Source organism: Balaenoptera ricei, chromosome 14 (assembly GCF_028023285.1).
Source record: "Balaenoptera ricei isolate mBalRic1 chromosome 14, mBalRic1.hap2, whole genome shotgun sequence".
NCBI classification, from domain to species: domain Eukaryota; kingdom Metazoa; phylum Chordata; class Mammalia; order Artiodactyla; family Balaenopteridae; genus Balaenoptera; species Balaenoptera ricei.
The window spans coordinates 10,226,827-10,251,092 of NC_082652.1; the positions used below are offsets into that span (position 1 = coordinate 10,226,827).

The 24,266-nt window shown below is 45.5% G+C and overlaps 2 protein-coding genes across 4 annotated transcripts; one reads left to right on the top strand and one right to left on the bottom strand.

Moving 5' to 3' along the window:
- Window positions 1–1,229: 1,229 nt before the first annotated feature.
- On the bottom strand, window positions 1,230–11,901 carry PRKAB1 (protein kinase AMP-activated non-catalytic subunit beta 1). Of its 3 annotated transcripts, none has more exons than XM_059895174.1 (8): window positions 11,758–11,901; window positions 11,389–11,556; window positions 8,592–8,755; window positions 6,971–7,064; window positions 6,573–6,687; window positions 4,412–4,545; window positions 2,827–2,895; window positions 1,230–2,572 (listed from the first exon to the last, which is right to left on the bottom strand). In XM_059895174.1, exons 2-8 carry the CDS (start codon window positions 11,545–11,547, stop codon window positions 2,495–2,497), a joined length of 813 nt encoding a protein of 270 aa, XP_059751157.1. In that variant the 5' UTR covers window positions 11,548–11,556; window positions 11,758–11,901; the 3' UTR covers window positions 1,230–2,494. The 3 variants fall into 3 exon arrangements, with proteins under 3 accessions (XP_059751157.1, XP_059751156.1, XP_059751155.1); XM_059895173.1 differs by having other exon boundaries at window positions 11,389–11,646; window positions 11,758–11,900; XM_059895172.1 differs by having other exon boundaries at window positions 11,389–11,900.
- Window positions 11,902–18,910: 7,009 nt separating this feature from the next.
- LOC132347811 (biogenesis of lysosome-related organelles complex-1 subunit 2-like) lies at window positions 18,911–19,469 on the top strand. Its single transcript, XM_059894659.1, is given in 2 exon segments — window positions 18,911–19,306; window positions 19,308–19,469. Coding segments are annotated over 2 exon segments (429 nt in total). The 3' UTR covers window positions 19,341–19,469.
- The last annotated feature ends 4,797 nt before the right edge of the window (window positions 19,470–24,266 follow it).

Consider the following 24,266-nt stretch of genomic DNA (forward strand, 5'->3'; position numbering starts at 1 on the left):
GCACGCACACACACACACACTGGAATATTACTCAGCCATAAAAATAAATGAAATATTGTCATTTGCAGCACCGTGGATGGACCTAGAAAATATTATGCTTAGTGAAATTAAGTCAGAGAACATAAATACTCTATGCTATCACTCATATGTGGAATCTAAAAATAATACAAATGACTGTATACACAGAACAGAAACCGACTCACAGATACAGAAAACAAAATTACGGTTCCCAAAGGGGAAAGGGAGGGGAGGGACAAATTAGGCGCACAGGATTAACACATATAAACTACTATACATAAAATAGATAAGCAACAGGGATTTACTGCATAGCACAGGGAATCATACCCAATATCTTATAATAACCTACAATGAAACACAAGCTACAAAAAATAGTGACTCACTATGCTGTAGACCTGAATCTAACACAATACTATAAAATCAACTATACTTCAATAATTTTAAAAAAATAGAAAAAATTTTTGATTCAGTTTTGGATAGATGATTTTTGTGTATTTCCTTAGTCTACTTAAATAATCCCTCCAATCCCTAAATCTAGGGTTCCCACATCACTTGGGTTTTCAGAGTGAGACGGCTAATTACCCAGCTAGGAATGCTTTCTGAGCTACTCTCCACCTCAAGTGGACCAGATGACCTGAGGGGTTCCCTTTTCTCTTAAATTTATTTACACGTTTCCTGATGCCTGGGAAGAAAAGCCTTATTACTAAAGGGACACTGTCACCTTCCATCTTTTTGGTAGAAGGGACAGAAGCCCTTTTAGCTGGTGAGCACAGCTGACTCCAGAACATCCTGGGGTCTTCCAAGAGGGTGTCATGATCCCAGGCTCCCCTGTGGTGCCTGTCAATGAGCAAGAAGCAGCAAGACCTCGGACCGGGGATGCTGCAACTTGCGCAAGCCAGGGGCCTTCACTGCTGCTTTTCCTCAGCTTCCCCTGTGGTCGAGCGGTTCCACGGGGCTCAATTTTACAGCCTCTTAACGGCCTTCTAATCTGTGTGCAGAATAGGTGGGTCAGGGTAAGGCCCTCAGCCCGGGAGGGAGCCGAGCTGCCCTGTCCGCTCACCCCAGAGTGCCACAAGGATGGTACCATCTTCAGTGTGTGCCAAGGCGGGAAAAAGACTGAAAAGCACTGCACTGAATAAACCTCGGGTAGAGCTCCAGTCTCTTCTCCAAACGACTGCACGAAATCAAACCTTCCTCCAAGTGCATGTCCGTTATCTTTACAAAGCTTTATTGAAACCTGTACATCAAGGTGACAGTAACTCAGTGTTTTGGAAACAGTAACAAAAAAGGGTATCCCAGACTCAGGTTCACCAAATAAATGTGAGACACCAGGGATATGGTTCCTCCGTCTCCCAGCAGGAACACAGCGAAGGACGACAGCTTCCACCGACCTGGGGACAGGAATCCCGCTAACGGGCATGTCTCCGGCATCTCCAAGCCGTGTGGAGAGGTTCGCTTTGGTCCAAAGGATGTCTTCCTCACACAAATTCAGAGGGCTGCCCCAAGTTCTAATTCCTTCCAGAATAAGCCACAGCAATTGCTACAGCCTTCTTTGCTAAGGAGGGCCCAGAGGTCCCAAGCGAGGTGGCACAGGCTAGGGTAGGGCGCCTCTCCAAAATTCTCGTGCTAACACTGTCACCTCATTACGATTCGAATAAAAAGCTGGACAACCTTGCAGCTAGCGGTGGTCAGCCCGCAGGATCGTCCGGCTTAACGGAGGAATCCGGCCGTGGTTCTCCAAGTCTGTCCTGAGCACGGTTCACATGATCTACAGTCTAGTTGGGGTGATTTAAAAATTGCCCTAAGGCTGTACAGTCAGTCACCTCTGGTTAAAAAAAAATACTTAGTGCACATAAGTGTAAGAAACAATTGTAAAACTTCATCTGGAAATTAGACAGGTTCAAATTTCTATAGAAATTATGCCTCCCTGGAGCAGGGAATGGAAGACGATCTATTGCTCTGAATTCAGAGGACCGGCAGGACCAATGCCATACTCGCTGTCAGGTCCACAGCCAGGCCTCAGCAGGGACAAGTCAAGACACACACAAACATGATGAGAGATTCTGTGTGGCCTTGGCCCCTGCTTCCCAGATTTCCACCAGCAAAGTGGCTCGGGTTCCTTTTTGGCTTAAGAAAAGTCTCCGTGACCAGTTCAGAGGATGTAAGTTTAGGCCTGCACCGTCCTCTGCACTGCGGTGTGGGGTGCAGACCGTCTGCTCCCCCTCCTCCCCCCTCAGCCTTGATGAGCCCCGGGGCTAACAGCCACCGGGTGCTAAGAGGACCGTTACAGACTGAGGCGCTCCAGGAGCTGCTGTGTCTGGAACAAACCTTCAAGTAGGAGTAGGGCGGGTATGAAATGTCTTCTAAAGAGCGTGAAATGGGAAATTTACAGTCCATCCTGTCTAGCGAGAAGCATGCACGCGTGGAGCCCGGCGGTGCACGCTGCTCCCGGGGCCCACGGCTGGCTCCCAGCTCTTCATATGGGCTTGTATAACAAGGTGGTGACGTATTTTTTCTTGTACCGGTGGGTCGCGCTGAGCACCATCACTCCGTCCTGAGGAAGAGGGCGGAAATCATCAAAGGCAGGACTAAGTCAGGAGGCTCAAATTTTAGAGAGCGTGAGAATCATCAGGCGGTCTGAATAAAAGCAGGTTCCTGGGCCTTCCTTCGGGAGAGGAGCCTACGGGTCTGGGTCGGGTCCCGGAAGCCGCCCTTTAGGTAAGTACCGATACTGCAGGCAGTGCCGTCGCTAGGGGGCCTCAGAGCACACTTGGAGAAACACAGCTTAAGTAACAAACACGTCCTTACCTTGATGGAAAGTGCATAGAGGTGGTTCAGCATGACGTGGTTGGGCTCAGGGAGCAAAGCTGGATCGCACTGCGGGGGAGCAAAAGCAGACGTGTGCACTTAAGATTTGGATATCAAGGAGATTCTCCCCTGTGTTTCACGGCACTGGATTTCAGAGGAAAGGAGGCAGGCTCTCAGGCCCCTTTCTTCCTTGTCAGGCAGTGAAAGGGCTTGTGCACGATGACTGGGTGGGCAAGGGGTCATGCCTGCTGCTCCAACTAAGGGGCGCTCTCGGGGTGTCTGCTGGGCGCACTGGCCAGGCTTCATCTAGACTGTGGGCCGTGGCTCTGTCCTCTCTTTGGAGGAGGGGCAGGAAGAAAGCCGTGCAGTGAAGGCACTTTTAGAAAAAGCGGGAAGAAACGATCAATACTCAACGCTCCTGAGCAGTGTGCTGCAAACTCACATCCCTGGTCCCTGAGACTCAGACAGGGAGCCTGAAGAATGCGCTGGGCAACCGGGGAAGGGGAGAGGCGCTCTCACTCCGCAAGAGCTCACATACGACCGGCAATGTTGCCGCACCTCCCTATTTTTTCAGAGAAGCCAGAAATCCAGATTTGTTTTTCTTTTTTTTTTTTTTCCCCAACATACACTCCCCAATTTTATAAATGCTAATTCAAAACAGAAAAAGCATCCAGTAAAAGCCGGCTCAGCTGTCAGGTGCGTGCTTGGGGCGGGGCGGCCCCAGGAACAGCGAGTCCCTGGGGAAACACACCGTGACTGCTGCGGGGGTGCCTGCACGTGTGCGCCCCCAGCCCCCTGTTCAGCACCCGTGCACCCACTTCTGCATGGCGTCTAGAGCAGCAGCAGTTGCCTGATCGCCCTGGAGCGTCTGCCTGTTCGGTGGCGGCTTGGACAAGGCTGAAGAACATCTGGACTCCCAAGAATTACGGCTACGCTGCAGAGCCCAGAGCCGGGGGAACGGGCAGTTCAGGTCAAGCGGGATGGAAAATCAAACGCAGGGAATAATGCGGTGCTCTTCAGGACTCAGTTGGAAGCGCACTTCTTTTTACAAGTAATATCAATTTCCCAGAGGCAATGTGTGTTACCCACATACCCCAAATTTTGATCCATGAGCCCTGAGGTTTCTGAAAGCAATTTGGTGATTAAAACTAGATTCTGGAACTTCCCTGGCAGTTCAGTGGTTAAGACTTCGCACTTCCACTGCACTGGGTGTGGGTTCGATCCCTGGTTGGGGAACTAAGATCCCACATTCCGAGCGCGGCCAAACAAGATTCTAAAATCTGGGGGCCAGAGGAGGAATTCCACCACGCAGCTTACTGAGAAGAGGCGGTTATATATTTTGTCATGAAATTTGAGGTGGGAGTGGAACACGAGAGGAAGGGCTCAGAAAGGCTTTGTGGGATGGGGAGGCCCACTCTGGGAACATCTTGTGAGTCGCCCGTTCCCGCGTCAGAGGGGGACCCCGGCAGTTAACGCCGATGGGTGACACTGAACATTTTCACGAGCTGCCTTGCGAGACGTGCACAGAGCGAAGCAGCTGCACATGACCGTGGAGGATGGTCTAGGCAGACGCCTGGTTACTCACGGAAATCCCCGTGTCCTTGTTCAGGATGACCTGGAGAAGATGCGGCGGGAGGATGGGTGGTGCTTTAAACCGCTCCTCTGGCTTCCAGACGTAGGGCTCCTGGTGGTAGGGTCCTGGGGGGGAACTGGACAGCTCTGTTGGGAGATGGTGACAGGACATTCACTTGGAAAATCAGGAGTCCTGGGAGCAGTCTCAATTTGTGGTGACGTTTAGTTTTCCACGTCTCCTGTTCCCTCAGTACAGATCTATATTCTCTTGAAGGATATACTGGCCCCAAGGGGGAAGGGCAGAGGCAATGAGAAAACACTTTTGGAATTCGGGTGACAGGCATGAAACTCAAGTAGTGAATTCAGATGCTCTGGTGGCAGACAGCACTCGTGGCAAAGCAGTGAGTCTGGGACAGAGTCATGGGAAGCTGCTCACAGCGACCTGACCCAACAGCCACCGCAGGCCAACGCGTCCTCCTCACTGCAGGCCGGGCCGGCAAGTACGGCACAGAAGCTCAAGGCTTCTAGGGAGGCTTATGCGGCTGGGCCCAAGTGAGGCGCGCCAGCAGCCAGAAGCAAACCGAAGATGAAGCAGCCTGTTCACACAGAGGCGCCGGCGCATTTCAAAACTAAAACAACGAAAAGTCAAAGACCTGACCTCTCAAGGCTCTCTGCCTCCATCGCTCTCCGGTTCCTCTTAAACTCATGCTGGAGTATCCCCCTTATACAGATATATTAAGAAGCTTCTAGAAGTGCAGTGTTCTGGAAGCTTCGAAGCCGCTCACTTAGTGACATTTGGCCAGCTGGCGGGGACTGAACTGTGATCCAAAGGACACCTGGGATGTGTCTGGCCACCGAGACTCGTGCTGTCCCCGTAAAGCTGAGATGGCTCGGCTCCGCCAATTCCTTGCACGTCATTCTCTAGGGAACAGAGTCCCTTCACATAACCCAGCCCTATCACAGCAGGAAACTGAGCCATTAGGAGTCAATATGTATTTTGAGAAAGGGAATGTCTAAGTATGAGAAGAGTATGGAGAGCCTCAAGTTGGTTTCCCAGCAGCGAGGGGTCAGCTTCCTTTCCCCAGGCAACCTCTGCTGCACAATCTTGACTAAAAGCTTTGGATTGTGGTCTAAAATTTCACTTATCAGCAAGTAAGGGGTATCTGGGCATTTCCCCCACCCCCAATTCCCACCTGTCTGAATACAACAGAAATGACTTCTCTAAAAGCCCAGTTAGCTATCCAGAGCAGAGAACGCTGTTTTTGGATTTCCAACTCCTGCTCAATAACATGACTTCTCAGCCACATGGCCCACCTGTCAGTGTGAGTTCTGAGCTGATAAAGAGTTACGAGATCCTGGGGGCAGGACCTCCAGGCCCAGGCAGGTGACAATGAAGAATCATCCTGTGAACTGAACCCCGTTTTCCTAGACGGTCAGGCACAGTCCCGGGGAACCTTCACTGCTTCCCACAGGGGTCCTGGGACGGCTTAAGGCCCTGCAAGAAGGGGCAGTGCAGCTGGTGCGAACACTGTCGATGCCAGCGCACCCTTCTCCCTGCGTAGCATGTACCGTCTCCAAGCAGCTCCTTCCTGTGGGTTTGGACGCAAAGCAATTCACGGCAAGTTCGATGACCGGATGGCTCCTGGAAGACGGGAGGGTTTTACTGGGACCGTACCGAGCAGCCTGTTCTGTGGTGAGCCTTTCTCCCCCGAAGGGATTCTGACAAGGTGCTCGTGGACCACGCAAATGATGCCAAGGTCACTGAGGGGTCAGTTTATCACCTGTCGGGCTGAAACTCTCCAGGTGCCCCGAGCAGGTTGGCTTCCCCAGTGCTGGCCCCTCACCGACCCAATGCAACTCTCCAGGGGCTCTTGGGCCTGCCCTTGGCACGAGATCAAGCTCTGGTTCCATTTCCAGTGTCTGCTCTCTGTGGCCAAGCAGACCTACGGAATCCTGGAGATGACCAAAAAAATGACTTACGGGTCCCTCAGAGCTAGATTTTAGCAACCTGACCTGACACAGAGTTAGGAATTAGTTTTGTGGCTCTTTGGGGAGCTACGGACATCCACCGATTGGGCGGCTCCCGCTCAAGAGCGAGAGGCAAGAGAAACAAGGTATTTCTAAACTATACAGCCCCCACCTGCACACACGTGGCATAAAATAACTGCTCATACCAGACACATCGGAGCACTTTTGAGAATCCACCATCAAAGCATCAAATACTTCAAAGTCAGTTTTCTTCACTTGAATGATGTTGTTTACTGTGCCAAGCTGGCTGGTCACTATCGGCTGGGAAGAGACAGACAGGCAGAAATCACAACGTGGCAGGTCTCTAGAGGTGTTCTTTAGAGGATCGAGCAGCCCTGGCTGGAAGGCCTCATCTCCTGGCTAGCCCACCTGCTCATCTCGGTCAAGGATGCCAACAGGTTGACAAGGAGCACTGCTATCGAGCTCGGCCACGCACAGGGACTTCGGCCAGCAGGACAAAGGGACCTGGCAGCTGTCTCTGAGGGAAGGCGGTTTGTCTGGATCATGGGGGCGGCCAGAGGACCAAGGGCGGGAGGAAGCGTACCTCAGAAGGGTCATGTGTCCACTGACCATCCACGAAGAACTTGTACTGATGCTCTCCTTCGGGCAGGTCCAGGATGGCTACGAAGTTATTGTGGCTGCAAGAAAAAAGGAAGCAGACGATGTTAGCGGGGTGGGCTGCCCTCTTAGCTGACTTGCAAGACCAGCCACGGAACAAAACTTCCACGTAAAATTAAGGGTTCAGCTGTACGACAAATAAACATTTTTAACCAATTTAGACAATTCAGTATAATCTCAATCTAGAAAAGCTACCAGGAAGCGGCATCGTAAGAGGTTTCCTGGAAAACTCGCTTTGCTCAAACACCAGGAGTCCACATTCCTACCATCAAAAGGTCAACGAGGGGCTTCCCTGGTGGCGCAGTGCTTGAGAATCTGCCTGCCAACGCAGGGGACACGGGTTTGAGCCCTGGTCTGGGAAGATCCCACATGCCGCGGAGCAACTGGGCCCGTGAGCCACAACTACTGAGCCTGCACGTCTGGAGCCTGTGCTCCGCAACAAGAGAGGCCGTGACAGTGAGAGGCCCGCGCACCGCGATGAAGAGTGGCCCCCGCTCGCCGCAACTGGAGAAAGTCCTCGCACAGAAACGAAGATCCAACACAGCCATAAATAAATAAATTAATTAATTAAAATTTTTTTTAAAAGCTTTAAAAAAAAAAAAAAAAGGTCAACGAACAGTCATTCGTCCTCAACTTGTGTGCAAAATAACACCTGGCAGCCTGGATGCCAAGGAGGATGGCAGCACAAGGTGAACAGCAAGCTGCCCACCAAGTTCTACCCTTTGCTAGCTTGCCTAGCTCAGGACAGGGGGTCAATTTCATAAGACGTACAAACAGTTCACTAAAGCAACTCGTTTAACTACTAAAAAAAGGGTTCCACGAAACCTCTCTCATTTGATTGTTTTGTTCTCCCGACTAGCATGACTGGTAACTGGGCTGAGTGGCCCCCTCCTACACCAACTGGACCCCTGGAAAAGCAGGCGGCTCCTTACCAAGAACCAGGCCTGGCCCAGCAGGGCACGATTTCTTCCTTTGTTTCATCAAGAGGACTTACTAGTGAAGATGCTTTTCCACTGACAATTCGAGACAGCCGTCCATGCTAGGGTGTCTGAGCAAGTGTTTGGCTATAGTCGTGCTAATGGCGCCTACATAATGTGTACCTTTCAAACAAAAGTGATACAGAGTCCAAGTTAGAAGGAAGCTCGGAGATCATCTGGTCCAACGTTCCCTTCTCACAGAGAGGAACACTGAGGCTCAGCTCAGCCAACAAGGACTCAAATCCCGCTCTGTCCACTGCGCTTGGAATAGAGTTCTCTTTCTGAAAAAAGTCCTGCCTGAATAGACACAAAGCTAGACTATCTGAAGCGAAAGGTGTCTGTGAAACGGAAATGCTCGTAACTGAGCAACATTTTCTTCTAAGTGTGCTCTAAACCTAGCGCGACGCCTTGGTGTGTGAGATGTGAACCCTGTGAATTATTAAGCACAACTATTTTTCCATTCAGCATCGACTTTATAAAAACATCCTCCTCTGTTCACCCACAGGAGTCCTTCAGAAACCAGAGCAGCCCTGGGTTAAGACAAATAGATGAACACACCCAGGCGATTACCTTCTTGTGAGGGGCAGTTTACTCCAATTGTTGAAGGACCCAGATAAGTAAACTTCCTTTCCGCCCCCGGTCCATCGAAACACGGTTGGCCGAGCCTGGGCAGGAGCTTTGTCGTTCACTTCCACATCGTGCTGCCAGGCCAGGAACTCCTCCTTCTCCGGAGCCTGGAAGCAGAGCGGTTGACTCAGGAACAGGAAGCCATTAGTGAGCTCCCTGCAAGAGACAATTACCCTCGTACTAACAATTCATTCTAAAGAGGCAGCTGTCACTACCCAGGTTCACAGACCGGCTCGTTAACTTGCTTGCAAAATGGAGATAATAAAAGCAACTCTTTCCTAAGGTTATTGTGAAGGCTGAGTGAGACAAGACAGCCCATGTAAAATGCTCTGCAGAGTGCCGGACCCAGAGTAGGCGCTTCATAATTATTAGCTACTGTTACTGCTGTTATTTAGGAGGTCGTCGTCAAAATTCTAGAAGTTATAAAGCTCACTTGCAAGAAGGCGGTGATGAATTTGAGATGAGCTTAATAAACGTCATTTTCCTCCCTTAATTAAGCAAGATTTGAAGTACATGAAAATTCATTAGGGACAATTCCAGAGCTGTCAGCTTGAAAACTGGCAAACCCAGGTGCAGAGGAAGGCAAAAGCTCATCACTGAGTGCTGTCCAGGCACCAGGGAGAAAAAGATAAGACAGAGACTGACCCTCATTACGGTAAACAGTAACTTCTTACATGGGCAGCGCTGTATAAAGGAGGTATTCCGGGACGAGAGAAAAAAACACATCTGACTCTGGGTGTGGTTTTGGATCTCGTACATTTTTCCTAGTCAGAAGCCAAAGAGCAGGAGTTCTAGGCTGTGACAGACTCTTAAAAGGTCTGGAGCAGGTTTCTAGCACCTTCATTGCAAATACTGACCTGAGCTCATTTAAAAGATACCTGCATTCTGTGACCTTTAACAAAATCTACAGATTAAAGAATAACAGACTGGGCTTCCCTGGTGGCGCAGCGGTTGAGAATCCGCCTGCCAATGCAGGGGACACGGGTTCGAGCCCTGGTCTGGGAAGATCCCGCATGCCGCGGAGCAACTAGGCCCGTGAGCCACAATTGCTGAGCCTGCGCGTCTGGAGCCTGTGCTCCGCAGCAAGAGAGGCCGCGATGGTGAGAGGCCCGCGCACCGCGATGAAGAGTGGCCCCCGCTCGCCGCAACTGGATAAAGCCCTCGCACAGAAACGAAGACCCAACACAGCCATTAATAGAAATAAATAAATAAATAAATAAAATTAAAAAAAAAAAAAAAAGAATAACAGACTGCAATCACTTTCCACTGAGGGTGTGACAACTAGCCACAGCCAAAATGGTGAACAAGTATAGTTAAAAGAATTCACGACTTTTTTTTTTGTATCCGAGCATTCAATCCAGCGTGTCTGCTACATCATTTCAGTAACTTCTGTGGAAATGATGATGGAAATTATTTAAATCATTCTCTACAGATCATCTGTATGCTAAACAGTTCTCGTAAGAGTTTTAAAACAGCAAAAGAACAAATACTTCTTAAAGAAAGTAGTTTGATTCTTATGGTGTCTTAAACGGCTGCCCTTGGGCCAAAATTATTTCTAGGGGAAGAGATGTCAAATCATTGGAAAAACAGGATTCCAAAGTTCACTTTGCACACAGCTTCAGGAACGCAACAAATTCAGAAAGCAAGTTGAAATCACAGGCTGGAGGGCCAAGTAAAAGCAGGCTCTTTATAGGTTAGCCTCAAAGCCAAGATCCAGGTGAGGATATAAGATAATAATGCGATCACCCAGGCCAGCATCTGAGGAAAAATGAGTACAGCTGGGATGAGCTGCCAAGCCGTTAGCCTAATGAACAATAATGATTAATAGGCAACTAGATACTAACAGAATGTGTGTGTCGGAGGGGGAAGGAGGTGTTTGTCATCTTTCCCAAACCTACTTGTTGCGGTGCCCTTTAAGTACTTAGTTGTTCATTTCTTTAGGATATACCACATACATAGCAGCTGCCAGAATCACTAAGTATTCTTGGACCGGGCTCTGCCCCTAGAAACTGACCACATCAGGTGGTTAGCAGGAAAGTGGCTGAAGCAGGAATCGAGAACCGCCTTTAGAGTTTTTAATGAGTTAAGGCAGACTGCAGCAGGACGCCCAAATCTGGCCTGCAAAAATGTTTGCTTTGGCCTGTTTAAAATATTAAGTCATATATAAACAATAGGAGGGAGAAGCTGCGCAGCTGGCTGCCTCCTTCAGGCTGATGTTTCACTTACTCACTGACCTCCGGAAGTCAAATTACTTTTCTATGCCTGCTCTAAAGGGTGAACCACAAGTTTTCAGCAGAACTAAAGACCTCTGGCAGCTGCGGTCAGCTGTTCGACTCTACGTTCACCTTACACATGTTCTGGTTTATCTCCAAAACTGAAAATTAACTGCAAAACTCTTACAAAAAGCGCCAGTCTGCGTAAAGGTGGTGGAAGATTTCTCAGAGCCGTGAAATTAACTATACCTGAGAAAAGCAGAGACTGGGACTCAATTACTGCTAGTGCCACTATCTTAATTAATTAAGAATTTGGACCTGTCTCAGAGCTGCCTTTTCCTTAATGATGTTAAACGAAGTGAATTCCTCCTCCCTCGGGGTGACTTTCTCATATCGGTAATTAGACACAGGTTCCTGAGCTGCTAAGAGGACTCTCCCACTTCTGATGATTAGAGCGGATACGAGGGGAGGGATCTAGGAGACTTCAGCATTAGTCAAGGGGAATCAGAGTCCCACACCCCCATTACCTTGATTTCCTCGGAGTGGAAGAGGTCAGCGTCCTCGGGGCTGTCCATCAGGATCTTGGGCCTGTCCCCATCCTTGGAGCCCCCCGAGCTGTCCCCTCGGGGCGTCTTGTGGCCGCCCTGCCGGTCCAGCGCAGCGCGCTCGCTGCTCGTGTTGCCCATGGCGGAGGTCTACGGGGACACCGGGAAGCCGGACCGGGGGGGGGGGGGGGCCTCACTCCAAGGGAAGGACGAGTGACTCCCGGTACCTCCACCAGGACCCTAGGAAAGAGTCGGAGCACCGAGCACCACACCCCTCAGGCTAGGGTTCGGGGTCGGGATCCGGCTTGAGCCGGGGAGCAGGGCTGCCGAAGTCTCACAACTGCGCTTTACCTGATGCTCAGGCTGCCGCAGAGCGAACACACCGAACGCTAGGATAACTCGACTCGCTCCCAAGAACTCCCCCACGTCTTAGCAACTTCCGCTTCCGGCACTCGCGCAAAGCGACCCGACCCACAGGCTTGGGAGTGGCTGCGGTGGGAGAAGCGCGCGAGGCGAACTCGACCTCATTTCCGCTTCCGGTCCAGGTCAGCGCGTTGGCAAGCACCCAGACGGTCCCGCCGGGCTTCGGAGGGCGCAGTCGCAGTTGGCCGCGCCGGCCGGTCCAGGACGTGGATGCTGAAGGCCAGCAGGGGGCGCAGAAGCGCGCAGCCCATCTGGGCCGCCCTCCCCGCGCTGGGATGAGCGATGGTGTTAGTTATCTCGGTTACTTTTGCCCACTTCCAGTTGATTCTACACTTTACAGCCAAAGGGGCCGTTCTAAAGGGCAAATCTAGTTAAGACTCCTTAAAGCCGTTTAATGCGCTAGCTCTCACGCCTTTGAGTGCCTTAGAATCACGTGGAGTGCCTGTTTAAAACGCAGATTCACCTGCCCCTAATCCCCAGAAATTATGATTCCGAAGCCCTGGCGTGGGGTCTGCATTTTAATAAGCACTCCAGGTGATTCTTATGCAGAGTCTTTCAGGTGTTTGAGAAAATGACAGACCATTAAACTCTCTGGAAACTTCTCACGTCTAGTAGCTTGGGGGTTGTAAAACGCTGGAATTATTCGTGTATTTTCAAAAAATTGAGTGCACAGCCTTTTGACAGGTAATTTTGCAAGCTATTTTAAAATCACTTCGAACACATAATTCTGCATAAAATGCATTTATTAGCGTTTGTCATTTACTGTGGCCAGTGCTTCAGCAAGAAGTGTGTACACATGTGGTGCTAAAATATTCTAATCTCCTTGTTGGTCACTGTTAGGATTTTTGGTGGTGGTGATGGTGTGTGTGGTAGTGGTGTGTGCGTTTGCATGCGAGTATGCCAAAATGCTTTGCATTTGCTGGGCCTGGTCATGCATTTTGTCCACTGAACAAACATTTATTTAGTACCTACATAATGCCAGACATTGTGTGAAGTAAATGGGAGACACAGATGACTAAGATACGGGGAATTTGGCAGTTTATAAAATTTTAAAAATGCACCTTCATTTTGGTGCACAAATTTACTTCTAGAAAACGTCTACAGAAATACACATGTGAAAATTATATGCAATATGTTCATTTGCAGCATTGTTTCTAATGCCATAATACATTAATTCTAAGATGCACATTTTATTTCACATTTTAACCTCTGAAACAGGGTGCATCTTACAATCAGTGGAATCTTAGATTTGATGAAATAAGGAAATGGAAAACGGGAGAATCCTAAGAAGTTTGTCAGTAGGAGAATGGCTAAATGAATTAAATACATTCATTTTATAGAATAATGAGCAACTTTTAAAAAGGAGGAAATAGAATTATGTGGGCAACTATGCAGAAATGTCTATGACATTCCAAATCCCCAAAGCAAGTGGCAGAACAATAGGGGTTTTAACAGCATGAGCTCTGAAGTCAGCCTGCCTGGGTTCAAATTCTGGCTTTACCACTTAGTAACATCACCTGGTTTCCTCTTTTGTGAAATGGGGAATAAAAAAACACCGACCTCATAAGCTTGTTTTGTGAATTAATTGAGAACACACAGGAAGAGTGCTTAGCTTAGCACCTGACTCTTAGTAAGCATCCAATAAACACTAGCACTTTTATTAGCATCATTATGCTTGCAAATGGAAAGTTCTGGGAAGATGTATAACACGCTGTTAATAGTGGTCCCCTCTTGGAAGAGGATTCAAACTGGAAACAGGAACAGATAGGGGATTTTCACTTTTTAGTTTACTGTATGAAAATATTTCTACTGCAAGGATGTACTACTTTTGTAATTTAAAAACATTTTTTTAAAAGACAAAAATAAATAAGACGTGGTTCCAGCCCTAAAGGAATCTATAGAATAGAGGTGGAAACACACTCACAGAAAGGCAGCAAATACAGGAGGCAAGGGGTTCTAGAGAAGCCCCGAAAGCACTAAAGCCAGTCCAACGGATAACCCAGAATACATTCCTTGACCTGTTTTTATTGCTCACAATAGGCAATGAAGAAGCCATGGATATAAAGATGTTGATCTTTGGTTCTTCCCCAAACAACTTGAGAGATAAGGAAAAACACATGAGTCATGGACCCCTAATCTGAGCTATGCAGATACTTCTATGCATGAAGAAAGTTTCAAGACTTCTGCTCTGGCTCGGATAAGATAAGTGACATCCTGAGGTTTTCAACTGCTGAGACAGCCCAGTAACTGGGATTGTACAGGTGCGCCCTGCACAGGGGTGCCTACCCGAGGACGCAAGTAGGTCCCAAGGTTCCACCTGCCTGGAGGAACGGGTGCCTTTTTCTAATTTGTACAAACACAGCCATATGCACTAGCAGTGGTCCTGGCCTCTCTCCAACAGAAACATTTGACCATGAGAACCAGAAGTAGTTGTGTAAAATCTTTTCTTACTTAGAGTGTCCGCCACACAACACAATAGGGATGCAAAATTAAATTCTACGACACACTGACATTTCAGAAAGGACCATTTTTGCCTTCATTGAGCTCATTTTTTTTTTTAACTTTGTGTCTATTTGTTATTGTATCAGGTGAAAGCAGATAGACAGATTGACACCAAATTTGGAGGATATGTTTGGGACAGTCTGACTTACAATGCTATGTTGTATTCTCAAAACTGGGAATTCCCTGGTGGTCCACTGGTTAGGACTCCACGCTTCCACTGCAGGGGGCGTGGGTTTGATCGCTGGTTGGGGTTCCGGTGTGGCCAAATAAAAAATTTTTAAAAAACTGACTTCGGGACACATTCAGGGAGATATCAAAGAGATAAAGTTGAGTACAACAAGGGGTCTGTGTAACTGCTGATGGGGGAGTCTTGCCATATTGTGTTAAGACTTCATGGACAGAGAAACTAACATTGGTATTGGCTTTTGGCCCCATATTGAACATCACAGATAGGGTAGACTCTCCAATTACAAGTGTCTACTTGGATTTCAGCTACATCTCTCACGGGTTACTTTGTGTTATTTATCTTAACAATGGTTCATGATTCTCCCAAGCATCAGAAATGCCTCCTCTTTCCCTGACCCTCTGCTGGTATGGGTGTCAGACTACTCTGTTCCAGGGACAGGGGGCAGGGAGCAGGGAAGGCAGGGGTGTCCCAGGAGGTATAAATAGTAGGGCATCATGTGTCAGAGGCATCATCTGCTCACTGGTCTCAGTCTGGAGTCAGGGTAAAGATGGATGATTTCATAAATTACCCCCAAACAAACCAGGGCCATTGCCAGGAGCCCAGCTCAACCAGATTTAAGCCCAGAGAGAAACAGGTTTTCAAGTCCTTAGAAGTCTCATCTAGAGTCAGAGAAAAATCTCATTTATCCTTTTACCCATGACTGAAAAGGCTGAGGTTAATATTTTGGGGCCTCCTTCCTGAGAACAGATTGGAATCAGCAAGGCACTTATGGACCCACCAACCTGTTGGTTTTATATAAGGGGGGGTGGTCTGAGGCCCAGAGGTCAAACCATTTGCAGAGGCCACTCAGATGATCACAGGTTGTGCTGGCATAGCTGGATGCTGGAGAGCCTGGCTCATGGTCCCCCAATCACTCATGGTCCTTCCACATGATGCCACTTCTCAGGCTGAATCAGAATCCTACAGTGACTCTCATCCAGGGCTGCTGGGAGTGTATTTGGTCGAAAGATAATGAAGGAAAGTTTGACAATTTCTAGCAAAATTTAAAAGGTCCATGACATTTAATTCAAACACTTCTAGGAATTTATCCTACAGATATATTCATGCACATGCGAAATGATGGACAAATTCATCCATTGCAATATTTGCATGTTTGCAAGAGGAAAACTATGCATCCATCAATAGAGGGCTGGTTAAATAAATCACGACATAGGAAACAAGAGAAGCCACTGCAGTGAGAAGCCCGCACACCACAATGAAGAGCAGTCCCCACTTGCAGCAACTAGAGAAAGCCCACACGCAGCAACGAAGACCCAACACAGCCATAAATAAATAAATAAACAGATAGATAGATAGATAGATAAGCCCTGAAGCAAGATGGCAGAGTAGAAGGACATGCTCTCACTCCCTCTTGCAAGAACACCAGAATCTCAACTAGCTGCTGGACAAACATCGACAGGAAGACACTGGAACTCACCGAAAAAGATACCCCACATCCAAAGACAAAGGAGAAGCCACAATGAGACAGTAGGAGGGGCACAATCACAATAAAATCAAATCCCATAACTGCTAGGTGGGTGACTCACAGACTGGAGAACACTTATACCACAGAAGTCCACCCACTGGAGTGAAGGTTCTGAGCCCCATGTCAGGCTTCCCAACCTGGGGGTCTGGCAACGGCAGGAGGAATTCCTAGAGAATCAGACTTTGAAGGCTAGTGGGATTTGACTGCAGGACTTTGACAGGACTCGGGGAAATAGAGACTGCACTCTTGGAGGGCACACACAAAGTAGTGTGTGCATTGGGACCCAGGGGAAGGAGCAGTGACGCCAGCGGAGACTGAACCAGACGCACCTGCTAGTGTTGGAGGGTCTCCTGCAGAGACGGGGGGTGGCTGTGGCTCACCGTGGGGACAAGGACACTGGCAGCAGAAGTTCTCGGAAGTACTCCTTGGCGTGAGCCCTCCCAGAGTCGGCCATTAGCCCCACCAAAGAGCCCAGGTAGGCTCCAGTGTTGGGTTGCCTCAGGCCAAACAACTAACAGGGAGGGAACCCAGCCCCACTCATCAACAGTCAAGCAGATTAAAGTTTTACTGAGCTCTGCCCACCAGAGCAACAGTCAGCTCTACCCACCACCAGTCCCTCCCATCAAGCCTCTTAGATAGCCTCAACCACCAGAGGGCAGAGAGCAGAAGCAAGAAGAACTACAATCCTGCAGCCTGTGGAACAAAAACCACATTCACAGAAAGTCAGACAAGATGAAAAGGCAGAAGCCTATGTACCAGATGAAGGAACAAGATAAAACCCCAGAAAAACAACTAAATGAAGTGGAGATAGGCAACCTTCCAGAAAAAGAATTCAGAATAATGATAGTGAAGATGATCCAGGACCTCGGAAAAAGAATGGAGGCAAAGATCGAGAAGATGCAAGAAATGTTTAACAAAGACCTAGAAGAATTAAAGAACAAACAAACAGAGATGAACAATACAATAACTGAAATGAAAACTACACTAGAAGGAATCAATAGCAGAATAACTGAGGCAGAAGAATGGATAAGTGACCTGTAACACAGAATGGTGGAACTCACTGCTGCAGAACAGAATAAAGAAAAAAGAATGAAAAGAAATGAAGACAGCCTAAGACACCTCTGGGAAAACATTAAATGCAACAACATTCGCATTATAGGGGTCCCAGAAGGAGAAGAGAGAGAGAAAGGACCAGAGAAAATATTTGAAGAAATTATAAATGAAAACTTCCCTAACATGGGAAAGGAAATAGCCACCCAAGTTCAGGAAGCACAGAGAGTCCCATACAGGATAAACTCAAGGAGAAACACGCCGAGACACATAGTAATCAAATTGGCAAAAACTAAACACAAAGAAAAATTATTGAAAGCAGCAAGGGAAAAATGGCAAATAACATACAAGGGAACTCCCATAAGGTTAACAGCTGATTTCTCAGCAGAAACTCTACAAGCCAGAAGGGAGTGGCATGATATACTTAAAGTGATGAAAGGGAAGAACCTACAACCAAGATTACTCTACCCGGCAAGGATCTCATTCAGATTCGATGGAGAAATCAAAAGTTTTACAGACAAGCAAAAGCTAAGAGAATTCAGCACCACCAAACCAGCTTTACAACAAATGCTAAAGGAACTTCTCTAAGTGGGAAACACAAGAGAAGAAAAGGACCTACAAAAACAAACCCAAAACAATTCAGAAAATGGTAATAGGAACATGCATATCGATAATTACCTTAAACGTGAATTGATTAAATGCTCCAACCAAAAGACACAGCCTTGCTGAATGGATACAAAAACAAGACCCATATATATGCTGTCTACAAGAGACCCACTTCAGACCTAGGGACACATACAGACTGAAAGTGAGGGGATGGAAAAAGATATTCAATGCAAATGGAAATCAAAAGAAAGCTGGAGTAGCAATACTCATATCAGATAAAATAGACTTTAAAATAAAGAATGTTACAAGAGACAAGGAAGGACACTACATAATGATCAAGGGATCAATCCAAGAAGAAGATATAACAATTATAAATATATATGCACCCAACATAGGAGCACCTCAATACATAAGGCAACTGCTAACAGCTATAAAAGAGGAAATTGACAGTAACACAGTAATAGTGGGGGACTTTAACACCTCACTTATACCAATGGACAGATCATCCAAAATGAAAATAAATAAGGAAACAGAAGCTTTAAATGACACAACAGACCAGATATATTTAATTGATATTTATAGGACATTCCATCCAAAAACAGCAGATTACACTTTCTTCTCAAGTGTGCATGGAACATTCTCCAGGATAGATCACATCTTGGGTCACAAATCAAGCCTCAGTAAATTTAAGAAAATTGAAATCATATCAAGCCTCTTTTCTGACCACAATGCTATGAGATTAAAAATCAATTACAGGGAAAAAAACGTAAAAAACACAAACACATGGAGGCTAAACAATACACTACTTAATAGCCAAGAGATCACTGAAGAAATCAAAGAGGAAATCAAAAAATACCTAGAGACAAATGACAATGAAATCACGAAGATCCAAAACCTGTGGGATGCAACAAAAGCAGTTCTAAGAGGGAAGTTTATAGCTATACAAGCCTACCTCAAGAAACAAGAAAAATCTCAAATAAACAATCTAAACTTACACCTAAAGGAACTAGAGAAAGAAGAACAAACAAAACCCAAAGTTAGCAGAAGGAAAGATAAAGATAAAGAGCAGAAGATCAGAGAAGATCAGAGCAGAAGCATAAAGATCAGGGCAGAAATAAATGAAATAGAAACAAAGAAAACAATAGCAAAGATCAATAAAACTAAGAGCGATGCGCAGGCATCCCAGAACCGGAAGCACCGCGGGGCCGGGCATGGCGGCGGCGGCCGAGGGTGTCCCAGAGACCCACCGCGAGGAGCCCGTTCGGGATGATGCCGCCGTGGAGACCACTGAGGAAGCAAAGGAGCCCGCTGAGGCTGACATCACTGAGCTCTGCCGGGACATGTTCTCCAAGATGGCAACTTACCTGACTGGGGAGCTGACGGCCACCAGTGAAGACTATAAGCTTCTGGAAAATATGAATAAACTAACCAGCCTGAAGTATCTTGAAATGAAAGATATTACTGTAAACATCAGTAGAAACTTAAAGGACTTAAACCAGAAGTATGCTGGACTACAGCCTTATCTGGATCAGATCAATGTAACTGAGGAGCAGGTAGCAGCTCTTGAGCAGGCAGCCTACAAGTTGGATGCGTATTCAAAAAAAACTGGAAGCCAAATACAAGAAGCTGGAGAAGCGATGAAAAACTTATTCCTGTGGGACAAAGTCTTTTTTAATGTGGGAAGAATGTTTTATAAGACCTGAATCTTGAGGCTGATGAATTGTCAAAACTCCTCAAAAGGCAACTATGCTGGTCGTCCCAGAAACTTCGCAACATTGTAGTAAACTGGAGGACTGTGGCTACTCCTGGAAGAACTTCTTCTGAGGCAGAATCCCTCAAAAGCTCACGCTTATAACTCCTTAACTTTTACTTGAATGCTTCATCATTCATTCAGGACAGAGACTCTCTCAAAGTTTGCATAAACCTGGACTTGCCAGTAGAATCAAATGAGCGGGCCTGTTTTGCCTGGTAGCAGTTGACTACTACATTATTTTCTTAAATGGTTGGTTTTTGAGTTACTGTGTAAATGGTTGTTTTTTTCTATTAAGGACGTAATGTATTGCTAACAAGATTCTAAATTTAAAAAGGAAAACAAAACAAAACAAAAAATAAAACTAAGAGCTGGTTCTTTGAGAAGATAAACAAAATTGATAAACCATTAGCCAGACTCATCAAGAAAAAGAGGGAGAGGGCTCAAATCAATAAAATTAGAAATGAAAAAGGAGAAGTTACAACAGACACCACAGAAATACAAAGCATCCTAAGAGACTACTACAAGCAACTCTATGCCAATAAAAGAAAGAAATGGACGAATTCTGGAAGAAATGGACAAATTCTTAGAAAGGTATAAACTTCCAAGACGGAACCAGGAAGAAACAGAAAATATGAACAGACCAATCACAAGTAATGAAATTGAAACTGATTAAAAATCTTCCAACAAACAAAAGTCCAGGACCAGATGGCTTCACAGGTGAATTCTATCAAACATTTAGAGAAAAGCTAACACCCATCCTTCTCAAACTCTTCCAAAAAATTGCAGAGGAAGGAACACTTCCAAACTCATTCTATGAGGCCACCATCACCCTGATACCAAAACCAGACAAAGACACTACAAAAAAAGAAAATTACAGACCAATATCACTGCTGAAAATAGATGCAAAAATCCTCAACAAAATACTAGCAAACAGAATCCAACAACACATTAAAAGGATCATACACCATGATCAAGTGCGATTTATCCCAGGGATACAAGGATTCTTCAATATACGCAAATCAATCAATGTGATACACCATAATAACAAATTGAAGAATAAAAACCATATGATCATCTCAATAGATGCAGAAAAAGCTTTTGACAAAATTCATCACCCATTTATGATAAAAACTCTCCAGAAAGTGGGCACAGAGGAAACCTACCTCAACATAATAAAGGCCACATATGACAAACTCAGAGCAAATATCATTCTAAATGGTGAAAAACTGAAAGCATGTCCTCTAAGATCAGGAACAAGACAAGGATGTCCACTCTCACCACTATTATTCAACATAGTTTTGGAAGTCCTAGCCACGGCAATCAGAGAAGAAAAACAAATAAAAGGAATACAAACTGGAAAAGAAGAAGTAAAACTGCCACTGTTTGCAGATGACATGATATGATACATAGAGAATCCTAAAGATGCCACCAGAAAACTACTAGAGCTAATCAATGAATTTGGTAAAGTTGCAGGATACAAAGTTAATTCACAGAAATCTCTTGCATTCCTATACACTAATGATGAAAAATCTGAAAGAGAAATTAAGGAAACACTCCCATTTACCACTGCAACAAAAAGAATAAAATACCTAGGAATAAACCTACTTAGGGAGACAAAAGACCTGTATGCAGAAAACTATCAGACACTGATGAAAGAAATTAAAGATGATACCAACAGATGGAGAGATATACCATGTTCTTGGATTGGAAGAATCAACATTGTGAAAATGACTATACTACCCAAAGCAATCTACAGATTCAATGCAATCCCTATCAAATTACCAATGGCATTTTTTACAGAACTAGAACAAAAAATCTTAAAATTTGTATGGAGACACAAAAGACCCCGAATAGCCAAAGCAGTCTTGAGGGAAAAAAACGGAGCTGGAGGAATCAGACTCCCTGACTTCAGATTATACTACAAAGCTACAGTAATCAAGACAATATGGTACTGGCACAAAAACAGAAACATAGATCAATGGAACAAGATAGAAAGCCCAGAGGTAAACCCACACACCTATGGTCAACTAATCTATGACAAAGGAGGCAAGGATATACAATGGAGAAAAGACAGTCTATTCAATAAGTGGTGCTGGGAAAACTGGACAGCTACATGTAAAAGAATGAAATTAGAACACTCCCTAACATCATACACAAAAATAAACTCAAAATGGATTAGAGACCTAAATGTAAGACCAGACACTATAAAAGTCTTAGAGGAAAACATAGGAAGAACACTCTTTGACATAAATCACAGCAAGATCTTTTTTGATCCACCTCCCAGAGTAATGGAAATAAAAACAAAAATAAACAAATGGGACCTAATGAAACTTCAAAGCTTTTGCTCAGCAAAGGAAACCATAAACAAGACGAAAAGACAACCCTCAGAATGGGAGAAAATATTTGCAAACGAATCAACGGACAAAGGATTAATCTCCAAAATATATAAACAGCTCATACCTCTCAATATTAAAAAAACAAACAACCCAATCCAAAAATGGGCAGAAGACCTAAATAGACATTTCTCCAAAGAAGACATACAGATGGCCAAGAAGCACATGAAAAGCTGCTCAACATCACTAATTATTAGAGAAATGCAAATCAAAACTACAATGAGGTATCATCTCACACCAGTTAGAATGGGCATTATCAGAAAATCTACAAACAACAAATGCTGGAGAGGGTGTGGAGAAAAGGGAACCCTCTTGCACTGTTGGTGGGAATGTAAATTGATACAGCCACGATGGAGAACAGTATGGAGGTTCCTTAAAAAACTAAAAATAGAATTACCATATGATCCAGCAATCCCACTACTGGGCATATACCCAGAGAAAACCATAATTCAGAAAGACACATGCACCCCAATGTTCATTGCAGCACTATTTACAACAGCCAGGTCATGGAAGCAACCTAAATACCCATCGACAGACGAATGGATAAAGAAGATGTGGTATATATATACAATGGAATATTACTCAGCCATAAAAAGGAACAAAATTGGGTCATTTGTTGAGACGTGGATGGATCTAGAGACTGTCATACAGAGTGAAGTAAGTCAGAAAGAGAAAAACAAATATCATATATTAACGCATATATGTGGAACCTAGAAAAATGGTACAGATGAACCGGTTTGCAGGGCAGAAACTGAGACACAGATGTAGAGAACGAACGTATGGACACCAAGGGGGGAAAGCGGCGGGGGGTTGGGGGTGGTGGTGTGATGAATTGGGTGATTGGGATTGACATGTATACACTGATGTGTATAAAATTGATGACTAATAAGAACCTGCTGTATAAAAAAATAAATAAAATAAAATTAAAAAATTAAAAAATAAACAAAAAATAAATAAGTAAATAATAATAATTTAAAAAATCATGACACAGCTATGCAATGGCAAGCTATACAGAGTTAAAAAATGAGGAAACGCTGTATGCTGATATCGATCAATATCCAAGGTATATCAACAAGGAGGAAAAAAAAAAAAAGAAAGGTGCAGAACAGGGCATCAAAGTATGCTAGCATTTAAGGGGAGAGAGAAAAAAAAGATACACATGTTACTGCTGGTAAAAGTATAGAAAATCTGAAGAATATATAGGAAACTGAAAATGTTGTTTGCTTCTAAGGAAGGCAGCTGGGCTGCTGGAAGAGTTCTCACTTTATTCCATTTTACACTTTTTGAGTTTAGTACCATGTGCATGTTAACTATTTAAGAAATAAATATAATTTTAAGAAAAAAGAAAGAGAGGTGCCCAGCTCTGGAAAAGGGAACCCTGCCTCATTTCTGGACTATACACTGCCCAGCACTGTAACCCCTTGATTGTGAGAATAACATCTTGACCCTCTTTCCTCACAACCCTTTCTAGGAAAATACATCTGGCTTAAGCCATGCCTGCCAGATGATCACTTTCCAAGGACTCTTGGGCAGGGGCATTTCTTTAGTAACTATGGAAGCTTCCAGTGCAATCTCTCAACTACTGGCCATTTGGAGTCTGAGGTTCTGGACTTAGTCAGCTAGTTGAGTTTAGAGCTGCTGAAGAGACCTGGGGGAGAAAAGCACCTTTTGTTATGGACCGAATGTTTGTATTCCCCCCAAATTCATAACCCTAACCCCCAATGTGACTGTATCAGGAGACAGGACCTTTAGGAGGTGACTAAGGTTAGGTGAGGTCATAAAGGTGGGGCCCTGATCTGATCTGATTAGCGTCCTTCAAAGAAGTTGGAAAGATACCAGATCTCTCTCTCTCTCATTCTTTCTCTTCATGCCCACTCAGAGGAAAGGCCATGGGAAGATAAAGTCACCATCTGCAAGCCAGGAAGAGAGCTCTCACTAGAAACCAAACCCTGCCAGAACCTTGATCTTGGACTTTCCAGCTTCCAGAACTGTGGAAAAATAAATTTCTGTTGTTTAAGCCACCCAATCTGTGATACTTTTTCATGGCAGCCTGAGCTAAGACAGACCACGATGTGTATGAGCTGTTGGGAAAGAATTATTAGCTTGCTTTTAGTTGGCCTACTTGGATTTCCACCAGGCTTTCTGAAATTTATCTAGCCAATGTAAATAACACTGACAATGTTTGGCAGATGTGCCCATCTTTTCTTGCTAGACATCCCTGTGTTCTCTCCCCACTGAGATGCACCTGTCATTGTGACAGAGAAATAGTCACTGGCAGAGAAGTAAATGGAGTTCATTCTATAGTATTCAGTCCACAAATATTTATGGAGAACCAATATATACTAGGCTTTGTTTTGGGTTCTGGGGATAAAGGAATAACAGGACAGACAATGTTTATCCCTTTGCAAAGTTGAAGGGCCC

What these genes read in the sequence shown, in the direction of transcription:
- PRKAB1 (XM_059895174.1), bottom strand. Translation starts at nt 11,547, where the DNA reads ATGGGCAACACGAGCAGCGAGCGCGCTGCGCTGGACCGGCAGGGCGGC. An exon ending in AAACTGCCCCTCACAAGAAG is followed by an intron (nt 7,065 to 8,591) that starts GTAATCGCCTGG and finishes TTTTTCTTGCAG; the next exon opens with CCACAATAACTTCGTAGCCA. An exon ending in AAAGTGCTCCGATGTGTCTG is followed by an intron (nt 4,546 to 6,572) that starts GTATGAGCAGTT and finishes ATCTCCCAACAG; the next exon opens with AGCTGTCCAGTTCCCCCCCA.